The 12,314-nt window shown below is 38.3% G+C and overlaps 1 protein-coding gene across 1 annotated transcript in view; it reads right to left on the bottom strand.

Moving 5' to 3' along the window:
* Positions 1-12,095, bottom strand: part of LOC100892193 (caspase-like) — a 39,974-nt gene extending 27,879 nt beyond the window's left edge. The window contains exons 1-3 of the mRNA XM_030987448.1: positions 11,964-12,095; positions 10,829-11,072; positions 10,271-10,356 (exon numbers count right to left, since the gene is read on the bottom strand). Of these exons, the coding sequence (XP_030843308.1) occupies positions 10,271-10,356; positions 10,829-11,072; positions 11,964-12,095 (462 nt within the window). The remainder of the gene's footprint in view (positions 1-10,270; positions 10,357-10,828; positions 11,073-11,963) is intronic.
* Between the last annotated feature and the right edge of the window lie 219 nt (positions 12,096-12,314).

Raw genomic sequence — 12,314 nt, forward strand, 5'->3', positions numbered from 1 at the left:
AAAGAACAAAAGGAGGTTTGGCGAAACAAAGGAGGTTTGTCAACAAACCTCCTTTGTGAATTCGGGCTAATGAATCTGGCAATGGAAGTGGTCTTTATCGAAATAGTCTTACAAAACAAGTAAAATATGGTAGTTGGTACTATTTATCGCCCCCTTCTTCAAATCACAACGACTTCTTAGTTGAAATACAGCATTTACTTGTTCACTCCCTTCTTCAAAATAAACATTGCATCATGATTATGGGAGATTTCAACGTTGGTTTGTTAAAATGTAATGATAATCAGTTCTCTCATGATTTTCTGGATACCTTACTTTCGTCTTCTTTTGTTCCAGTAATATCAAAACCCACGCGGTTATCCACTCATTCGTGTACTCTCATCGATAATATTTTGTAAATGTTGATCATTTACAAACTGAATCTGGCATCATACTGTCCGACATATCAGATCACTGTCCAGTTTATTGTAAAATTCAAAGTTTATTTAATCTTGCTAAATCACCTCCCCCGTCAAAAATAGTAAGTAAATTTACATCCTCCAAAATTGATAAATTGAAGGGAAAGCTGGGATCTATTGATTGGGCAGAAGTTTTGGCTCATACTGATGTAAATGTGTCTTACAACAATTTTATCCACGTTCTAAAAATAGCTCTTGACGAATGTATTCCTCTAGATGCAAATTTTCTAGTTATAGACACGAACCACGTAATCCTTGGGTCTCTAAATCTTTATTAAGATCAATTCATAGGAAAAATAACATGTATTATAAATTTCGTGCGAATCCCAAACCTAAACTGCGTGAAAAATATGTTAAACATAAAAACACATTGACAAAGATGATGCGATTAGAGAAACAGAGATATTATTGTACCCAGTTTAAAAAAAAAGAAATCCAACATAAAGGAAACATGGGGAGTTATTAATGAGGCATTGAACAAAAAAGTGGGAAACAAAACATAAAACAAATCCGAGAGGATAATAAAACCATCAATGATGAAGAATCTATTGCTAATCACTTTAATGATTACTTCTCAAACATTTTACCCAATCTTGTCAAGAAAATTCCTGTTGTCGAAAAACCCTTTCATTCTTTTTTGAAGAACAAAAATCAGAATTCTATATTTTTTAGTCCAACCAACTCATTTGAAATTCTAAAACTTGTTAAAAATTTCAAAGAAAAAAGAAGTGCGGGTCATGATGAAGTCAGTAACTTTTTATTGAAAAATATTATACACGAAATAGTTGTTCCCCTAGAACACAAATTTAATCTTTCCATGTCCCAGGGTGCGGTTCCCGACGCCATGAAACTTGCAAAAATGTTCCGATTTTAAAAAGGGTTACCCTGAGATTCATGTAATTACAGGCCCACATCTCTCCTGTCTGCCATCTCTAAAGTGTTAGAAAAACTCATCTATGATCGTACAGTAGCTGTTTAGTGAGTAATAATATATTCTCCTACTCACAGTTTGGCTTCAGACAAAAATATTTGACTGTTCATGCTATTTTACATTTCATTAATCATGTTACTTCTGCAATTGATGATCACTCTCATACCCTTGGGATGTTTCTGGACCTCTCCAAGGCCTTTGACACAATCGACCATCAAATTCTACTATACAAACTTTCACACTATGGTATACGTGGAAGGGCCTTGGAGTGGTTTGGAAGCTACCCCAGGGGTAGGAAACAATACGTATCCATGAATGGAGCAGACTCAGCCTTTCAACAGTTAATTTGTGGAGTGCCACAAGGATCCCTTCTGGGGCCTCTTCTATTCATATTGTATATGAATGACTTTCAAAACTCATCCAATGTTTTGCCGTTTATATTATTTGCTGATGATTCTTTTGTGTTTTTCTCACACAAAAACCCCAATACACTACTTGAAACCGTAAATCTTGAAATAAAACTTGTTGAAGAGTGGATTTGTGCTAACAAACTCTCCTTGAACTTAAATAAAACTCAATGTATGCTCTTCAGCAACTCTATATCGGGATTGCCTGGCAATGTTTACATCAATGAAACAATTATAAACTTAGTTGATTCGTCAAAATTCCTTGGTTTTATCATTAACAATAAAGTTTCTTGGAAAGAACACAGCTTATATTTAAGTAAAACTATATCAAGGAACATTGGAATAATCAATAAATTAAAAGTGTCTTTTCCTAAGTATATTTTGAAAAGTTTGTACTCGACGCTTATCTTGCCTTATCTTAACTATGGCATACTTGCATGGGGGAATTCGTTTAATTACCAGTTGGACAAATTATTGATACTTCAAAAACGCGTCATACGAATAATCTGCCACACTAATAGGTTAAGCCACACTAATAGTTTATTTTTTAGAAAATAAAATATTGAAAGTTCATGACCTGTATAATTTTTGTTGAGGCTGTTTTATGTTTCGATTAAATTCTAACGAACTTCCTCGTGCCATCACGTCGATATTCCAAAAGAATCAACAACTTCATAATTATTCAACCCGACAGTCTTCCTTTTTTCACTTACACAAACTGAGAACTTTACTAATTTTTTTTTCTTCGATTTATACTGGTCCTGTGTACTGGAACTCCTTAGACATTTCGCTCAAACAGCTGCCAAGTTTAATTACTTTTAAATATCACTTGAAACATAAACTTCTACTCCAGTATGAAAATGTTTAAGGTCATCATGATAGAGACCATCGGTATTACCAACACTTGTGGCTGGCTGCACCACACACACGTTTTTGTTCTTTTGTTTTGTTTTTTGTTTTAAATATTATGTAACAAATGTATTATGTAAAGGGAACCTTTATTACAAGCAGAATGCTTCCAAGGTTTCATTATTACTGCAGATTATTGTTAGCATCATATGTATTTAATGACTTGCCATTACATCGTTTTTTTTTACTGTTGTTTCAATCAAATATTATGTACATGTTTTGTTACCTTGTATATGCCTTACTAGTTTGTAAATTCTTTTCATATGCAGTTAAAGATAAAGTTGAGTACTGGTCATGCGATTGCATTGTGAAAGAAACGGTGTGGAATCGATCAAAAAATGTTGATCATCTAGCATACATGTATTGGTATGTACTGCAAGGTTCTGGAATCATCAAAATTATAAGAAATGTGGCCCAGATATGGTAAAGTTACAAGCACTATACATAGAAAGATGTATATGGTACAACACAAATGGTGTCGGGGTTAGTACACCTTGATTTCCTTATCTTTCTATGCTCATTACTCAGCCAGTATACATTTTCTACCAAAATTGTTTGGCAAATGACATTTATTTGTAATCTTGAACATTCAGTGTAAGTTTCGTTTGATTCTGTGAGAATTAATTTTCTTTTTGTTACCAGAACTCAAGTTTATCTTTAATGTGGAAATAAAACCAAATTAAAAATAATAAAAAAAGATGAGCTTCCAGGGGCCGCCTTAGGGCAATGGTTGGGTTCAGGGGAGAGCCCCGGAAGCTCAGGGCTTTAGGCATTTAATTACGTCAGATGAGCATAATTATACCGTATTTGTGACACTGGCATGTCACTAATTGGCGTGGGGTCTAGTGGGCGGAGCCCCGGAAAATTAGGGTTTTTATGCATTTAATTACGGTCAGATGAACATATTTTGATACCTTATTTGTGACACTGGCAGGACACTAATTGGCGTGAGGTCCAGGGGGCCAAGACCCCAGAAGCTTAGGGGTTTTAAGCATTAAATTACCGTTAGATTAGCATCCAGTCGTCCGCCTTTAATAGGGTCCTAGGTGGGGTCCAGGGGACAGAGGCACCGGAAGTCAAGGGATTTTAGGCATTAAATTACCGTCAGATGAGCATCCAGGTGCCTGACTTTAGGCCATAGGTGAAATCCAGGGGGCAGAGCCCCCGGAAGGTCAGGGGTTCTAAGGCATTTAATCGCGATCAGATGAGCAATTTATTTTTTTTTATTATTTTTTTTTTGGCCCCGGAAATTGGAAACTAACGTCGTCAGATATTTCGTTCAGTGGCTTAGGGAGGGGGGGGGGGGGGGGGGGGGGGGGAGGAACTTTTTTTTTGGTTGCTTCTTTAGCACCCCAAACCCCCCCCCCCGCCATTTTATACTCTGCATGTTTATGTAAGTATGGACGGCCGTTAGTGCCACAGCACGCGTCATCACGTGTTCAGCATGCACCCGAATCCCATCGGTTTTGCACGTACGCAGTGCTTGCCAGCCCTTTCTAGGTTCTTTCCCCAATCCCAATTTCTTTCAAACTTCGTAGGCGTAGTCGCTAGCATACCATCAAGGTCACTGTAATCTTCGTTCTCCGGAATCAATCATGCACACCCGTCCAGGCGCCATTTTGTCCGTTTCGGGCCGTTTTGATGACCTTTCTTTTGCCCTACCTATCTCAACTGCCTTCTTCTTCTCCGTGTTTTCCTTGTTTTCGTCAGAAACTAGTTGCATTCATTTTGCACGTAGTGCTTGTATATATTAGTTATGCCTTTTCCTCATATCCGTTTTCTTTCCAATTTCATAGGCATAGTCTTTAGCATCTAATCAAGGACACTACATTCTTCGATTTCGAAATCACTCATGCATAACCGTCCTGGCGCCATTTTGTCCGTTTCTGGTCCGTTGTAAGGCCTTTCTTTCTTCCTTCCTTCCTATCTCCACTATCCTAGATCCTACAGAGTTCTAACAAATTCCTCTAAATAGTACAAGATATGTTCTTTCATCTGCGACGCATAACCTGACCTTCAAAATGCCATCTTCGCACTGCAAATTCAGATCCGAAACCAACTCCGTGATAAATCTATACATTTTTTGAAAAATGGACCTCTAAAAATAAAAAAAAATTGCCATAACTTTCTCATACCATTTCCGTTTCGTCTCAATTTCTTGCAGTATCATAATTGCACATAGCCATGCTAAATTTCACGCTCCAATAAATGTGCAAAAAATAAATAGCGCCCTCTAAATTTCTGGGAACTGGCTTTCTTTCTGTGGCCATATCTCTATCGTTTCTGGCTCAACCCGTACCCTTTCTTGGATTTAGATACTTGAAGATATGCCCTTTTCAGCCAAAAACAAAATTATATACCCTTACATTGACCAAATTTGAGAAAATTGCCCTCCAAATGACAACTTCCCGCTAAGTTTTGTAAAATTTGATGACGTCAGCACAAAATTATTGCCCCAAATGATGAATTTACTATGCGTAACAGCCCGTTAAATGCTTGCAATGCATTGCACACATATGACAATGGTGTTATCACAGAAATATTTCAGTAAATTTCGTTTGCACAAGGGTCGCTATACAAATTCTGCTGAGTTTCCGCCAAGTTATAACACGTATCGGCTATGAAGTCATTTTTCAGACTGCTTTTCGCCCCTTTCCGTCCTTTTTTTTTCATTAAAATTTTGCAGAAATCTTTCGAATTGCAATACGCAGTGCACCTCGAAGCCGGATTTTTGGAAATCGTCAAGGGGGCCAATTAAGACGCCATTTTATACTCTGCATGATTATGCTATTATGGGCGGCTGTTTGTGCCATAGCACGCGTCACCATGCAGCAAATCCCATTGGTTTTGCATGCAGTGCTTGCCAGCCATTTCTAGGTTTCTTCCTCTATTCCAATTCCCTTCAAACTTAGTAGACATAGTCTCTAGCATCCCTTCAAGGTCACCGTATTCTTCGTTCCCCGGAAGCCCTCATGCGTGACCGTCCAGGCGCCATTATGTCCGTCTCGGGCCGTTTTGGTGGCCTTTCTTTCGCCCTACCTATCTCCACTTTCACAGAAGCTACATACTTCTTTTAAATTGCTCTGGATAGTCCGAGAGAAGCTATTTCGTTTGAACCGTAGAAACACGTGCGTCATTGCACATCGTTGTGACACGATTGCATGTCTAGTATTTTACTTGGATCTGTTTTTGTTCCCTCTTTGTGTTATTTAAAGATTATTATTTTTAATATGTGAAATCAGTACAAATTCGAGTAAAGGTTACGGGTATTGAATAAATCAATCTTTTATCTTTTATCTAGAGTGCAGCGTTTGTAACAAGTCGGCACCCAGTGATTTTTTTTTAAAGAGAAGGTTCACAGAAATGAGAAGAAAATAGGTAAATTATACCTCTACAGATTGATGAGAACCTTAAAAAAAATGGGTAAAGTACTTTTTAAGCCCTTACTGGTGTGGGGAATAAATTAAATGCAATTTTGACACCGTTTCCATAACCCACTCACAAAGTGAAATGACAGCGATAAAACACATGCGATAACGGTGACGTCACGGTGAGAATTACCCTACATAACACGTTCGGGACAATGTTGGATGCCCATTGCAATTTTTAAATGTTGCTTGTATATTTACCGCTAGTGGTGATGTAAAGTAATGAAGTAAAACAACCTCTCACAAAAAGGAAACGATTACTAGTTGGTGACAAGGGGTACCCACCAACATCTATACAGCCACGTAAACAAGTCTAAATTCACTCCAAGAATGAGATTCTCCATTACGCACAGGTCACCGTAGAATGCAATTACACCATGGCCTACCTTGATATTGGTGCTCTCATTTCACTCATCAAAAATCAATTTTGGTCTGGTATACCCCATACTCAGAGAGGGACGATTCACACAATCCTCTACATATGCACAGCAACTTCTGTAACAAGAGAGAGAGTATCGACATAGTGGGACGTGCATCACTCACCCTCCGTCTGGGCCACAAAAGCATTCAACAACGATTCCATGTAACCAAAATTATAAGTCACCCACTCATCCTAGGCTGGGATTTCATTTGTCAACATCAAGCTTCTATTTCACCAACCACTCTATTCCGAGATAAGGTGACTTCTAAGATGCCTTGAATTCATCATCCTTCTTCAGTGTGATGGACCTTTCCTGTGGTTAGCGGCAGGTCTCCCTCCATCCACATGACCACTAGAAAACTGCATTTGCGACAGGAAACCAGCCTCTATCACTTTAATGTGATGCCATTCGGACTTGTAAATGCACCAATGACCTTCCAGAATCTAATGAGCCAATGAAGGTAGCCCTTCATGGCCTGCATTGGTCAACATGTCTCATTTACCTTGATGACTGCAGTGTGATCGGCAGGGATTTTAATGAACATCTGAAGAGCCTAGCAGAAGTCCTTCAGCAGACGTTTCCGCATGGCTGGACTGAAACTCAAGCCTGGTAAATGTCAGTTCTTTAGCAAAGAAGTCGCTTATACCCTGCCCACTGCATCACAACAAATAGACGTCTTTACCTGACCCTGCCAACACGGCAAAAGTCTAGAACTGGGTTTCAGCCTACACCCAGCTGAAAATGGCACTGGTCAGTCCACTACTCCTCGCCTACCAAGACTTTGGGAAGGAATTCAGAATAGCAACTGATGCTTCAAGTGACACAGTTGGGGCCATCCAATCGCAAATCCACGACAACAGAGAGAGAGAGAGTAATTTATCCCTACTCACTCAGACACAAAGAAGATGCTCAACATTATTGTATCCCCCGGCAGTATGCCGGTGGGATAGTTTGGATTCAGCAGCGTTACTCAGCCGCGTCCGCCGCGTCATATTCTTGTGTGCGCTCTAACTGCCACATTCATTGACCGATTTCTTTCAAATTTTGAATGGAGGTGTATCGTGGTATATCTCAACACCTATAACTTTTCGTGATGCTGCCCCCAGTGTTCCGTCTTCTATAGGGTAAAAGGCCATATTTTTGTGGATGGTATGTGCGCGCTCTATGGGCCACATTTCCCAAGTAAATTCGATCAAATTTTGAACGAAGGTGTATCTTGGTATAATCAACAAGCCTATAGATTTTGGTGATGCTGCCTCTAGTGTTCCGTCTTTTATAGGGGCAAGGGTTATATTCTGATAGATGACTTGTGTGCACTCTAGTGTGCAGTCTAACTGCATCATTCCTTGACGGATTTCTTTCCAATTTTGTATGGAGGTGTATCTTTGTATAATCTACACATCTTTAACTTTTAGTGATGCTGCCCCCAGTGTTCCGTATACTGTATAGGTTAAAAGGCCATATTTGTTTGGATTATTTATGTGTGCTCTATAGGCCACATTTTTCAAGGGATTTTGTTCAAATCTGTAGCAAAGGTGTATCTTGGTTTATTCTACAAGCCTATAGATTTTGGTGATGCTGCCTTCAGTGTTTTGTCTTTTATGGGGTCATATTTTGATAGATTTCTTCTTGGCATTCTAGTTTGCGGTCTAACTGCATCATTCCTAAACGGATTTCTTTCTAATTTTGTTGGGAGGTGTATCTTGGTACAATCTAAACACCTACAACCGTTGGTGATGCTGCCCCAGTGTTCCGTCTTCTATAGGGTCAAAAGGTCATATTTTGATGGGTGTCTAATGTGCGCTCTGCAGGTCATATTTCATGACGGATTTTTTTCCAATTTTTTATGGAGGTGTGTCTTAGTACAATCTACACATCTTTAGTGTTTTGCGATGCTCCCACCTGTGTTCCGTCTGTTATAGGGTCAAAGGTCATATTTTGGTGGCTGTCTTTTGTGCGCTCTAACTGCCACATTTCTTGACAGATTTCTTTCAAATTTTCTACAGAGATGCGTTATACTCTGATCTACACACATTGTTTGGTGATGCTGCTCCTAGTCTTGACAATTAAGTCAGCAGCAATAAAGACGGCTTCATAATTATTCAGATACTTTTGGTTTCTAAAATCTACTTAATTACAAAATGCAAACATTTCTTGGGATAAAGCCAAACTGTTAATGTTTATACATTGTTATACTTTTTTGATAGAAATAGGTAGATGCCGTACATGAAAAGAAAGAATGTGGTAAAAAGTTAAAATTCGATAAACCTTTACTTTTAAACGCTGATAAAAAAGACAATGAATGAACCGGACACCAATGAAAGTTAATGGCGTGAAACAGAAATATATGTAGAGAGTGTGTGTTTAGGAACATAATAACGTGGTATAACTTTGAATGTAACTGTAAAGTTGAAATGTAATTGTGCCCCCCCCCCCATGCTCACGTTCGGATTGACGCCCATTCCTTTATCCGAGATGTTTTGCTGAGGCTTAACACCAAATTTGTTGCTGTTTTTTTATATTCTTCATCAGAGTTTACACATGGGTCATTCTTATGACCAGATTCATAAACATTTGTGCAGCATTTGAAAGACCGACAGATGTCGCGTTGATGAACACATCTGTTAGAATTTTTGTCGAGAACAAACAATATTAAAGATGTGCATGGGTAATTACATCGGAATCGCCTTAATTCCCCGAAACAATAGTTGATCCCATGCCGTCAAGATAGATTTCCACGAGCGCTGAGGGATTCGGAGAGCTACGTACATGGTCATAATGGTGGAATAATTATTTTTACCCCAATTTATTGAATGATTTTGACAATGATTTATTCCTAATAGATCTAGATAATAGTATACATTATCAGATTTTATTGAATGACAATTGGGGAGTGTTTGTTTTGCGTGACTGCTAAAGCATGTGTGTGCTACAATGCTAATCAACTAGGTGGCCTACGTCCTTAAGTCATAACTGACAGTAATGGGGATTAATACTTCATAAAAGGGCACTATAGAACATCGACACGGTTTTGATCCTGGGGGCTCACAGTAACGAGGCCATTGCTTAGCAAATGAATCATGACTGAACGCAGCGGGCGCTAGGGTATGTCGACGCCCCCACAAAAAAAAAAAACAAAACAAAGAAAATGCAACAAATTTTCATTAATTCATTGCATTTTGCCCCGACCCCAAACATAAACAATCTTCTATGTGGGCATGCCTTGAACCATAATGCATGGCCCTACAGAGGAATTTTTCCTGTTGGGGACTGGGGGAACATGCAATTAATTATTGAAAATTTTGTTGCATTTTATTTGTTGTTATTTTGTTTTTGTGGGGGCGTCGACGTACCCTAGCGCCCGCTGCGTACAGTCATGATTCATTGGCTAAGCAATGGCCTCGTTACTGTGAGCCCCCAAGATCAAAACCGTGTCGATGTGCTATATTAGTTCCCTTTTATGGGACATTAATCCCCATTACTGTTAGTTATGACTTAAGGACGTAGGTCCCGTAGTTGATTAGCATAGTAGCACACATATGCTTTAGCAGTCACGCAAAACAAACACTCCCCAATTGTCATTCAATAAAATCTGAGAATTTAAACTATTATCTAGATCTAATAGGAATAAATCATTGTCAAAATCATTCAATAAATTGGGGTAAAAATAATTTATTTTAGAAATTATTCAGAAGAATTGATCCACCCACTGACTTACCGTATCACTATCCATTTGTGAATACGAGGTTAAGACACCCATCTGAGTTGAGCTGTAGTCACCATTGCTATCTCTGGGAGGCCAACCTAAAATAAAGATGAAAATAATAACATGATCAATAATAGGCAAAGTTCATGGTGTATGGTCATTCATCCTCCCATATGGGTGTGTTTATTGTTGTTTAAAGCGTTCCATGTCCTACATGGTACAGAAAAATGTGAAGCCTGTTTGAACCGCAAGGAAAAAATAAGTAAAAAATTTCTTTTATTATGCAGTTTACTAGTTAAAAACCGACCAAAGCGCACTATATCAAATATTATGTGGGAGAAGAAGAAGAAGGAGATGAAGAATGAGAAAAAGAAGGAGAAGAAAAAGAAGTAGAAGAAATAGTAGTAGAAGAAGAAGAGGAAGAAAAAGAAGAGACTTTGATATGCCTAATACAAGAAAAATGGTTGAATAATCTTGTTAACAGTGTTCTTATCTAATAAGCATTAATTCCTGTTGTCAAATGTATGTATAAATCAATCCAGAACTTTAAAGTTTTAATCTATGAATTACCCTCGGGCACTTGCTGGGTTGGTTGACCAAATGGAGCCGGTCTGTTCTCATGAGCTGTCTTAGCCTGTGCCTGGCCCATCTGGCCCTGTGAACTTCCAGACGACGGTACGTATCCTAGCAACTCTGCTAAATGTTCTTGGTTGGCCTCGATCAGGGAATCTACTAGGCTAGTGAAGGCCCTCGGACCCCTCGTCTCTATCTCCATTAAGAGCAACATATTCTTCTCCCTCTGGTTGAGCCGTGACTTTAATAATCAATATAAGGAGAGAGATTTGCTTTTAAAATATATATATATTTCTGTATTACAGTAAAGTGGAATATCATTTTATATGTCCAAACATTACCAATAGAATGTCTTTGATTTAACCGTTCACATTTATCTCATCATCAAACGGAAAGTTGGCAATCAAATTAATTGGGACTATTAATGGTGTTTTGTTGTAAAAGTTAACTAACTAAAACACAGTTGATCGATACGCACTTAAAGACATCTTTGAATTAACATATAATCTCACTATCATCAAACATAAATTTGGCAAGCAACAAACAACTGGGAGTTTCAATGTTGCTCTAAGGTACAAATTGAATTATGAAAAGCACAACAAATACCTTTAGCTCTATAACAATATCAACACTGCTCTCATATTTTATTTGATGCAAACCCATAGAAATTTGTCTTGTTTGAAAAAACATTGAAAAAGAATATGTTAAACAATTAAAGGGAAAGTCCACAGACGGATATACGTTTGTTTGAATGAGAGCAGAAAATTAGAGTAAAAAAAAAATGTTTGACAAAATATTGATACACATTTTGCAAGATATGAATTGTTAAAGTTGTAATCGATCAAAGGCGAATTGGCAACTCTAAGCTGTAACTTTTGAGCATCTCTCCAAATATCGCTCTAAACTGAAATTGTCATAAATTTCCATTTTCTTGGCTTTTGGTGATGAATTAGCTTATATTAGTCATGTTACTATTATATAAAAGCGAATGGAAAATATTCTCGACAGAGAATGAAAACGATCGTTTTATACACAGAAAATTGGAGAGATCCGTAAAAGAGATGTCTCAGGCTTGCCAATTTGTGTTTGATTGGTACAAATGAATATCATGGACATATGGAATTTAACTTACGTCTAACCACTCTTTGTACTGTTCTTCAAAGATGCCTCGGGCGACAAGGCCCGAGGCCACGCTTTCAAAGTCCATGTCATTTGAGAGGGCATTGTTGTTCCTCTGTAGGGTCTCTCTATCCGCCTGCTCCATTGTTGACGGCGCACCCCCGCTTCTTTGACTGTGTGGCGGCGGTCTCCGCGTTTTTTGACTGTGTGCTACACAACACTAAGCAGTGAAAATGATATATATGGGAGTAGTGAGTGATTATGCTTGGAGAAAACTCAATTAAAAAACTCTGGAAATATCTAAGATAGCTCTGGTAAAAATGAACAAGATCCAAAATACACTATGTGGTGTAAATTGTTTTCA

This window comes from Strongylocentrotus purpuratus, unplaced genomic scaffold (genome assembly GCF_000002235.5).
Source record: "Strongylocentrotus purpuratus isolate Spur 01 unplaced genomic scaffold, Spur_5.0 spur5_scaffold_16, whole genome shotgun sequence".
Lineage (NCBI taxonomy): Eukaryota > Metazoa > Echinodermata > Echinoidea > Camarodonta > Strongylocentrotidae > Strongylocentrotus > Strongylocentrotus purpuratus.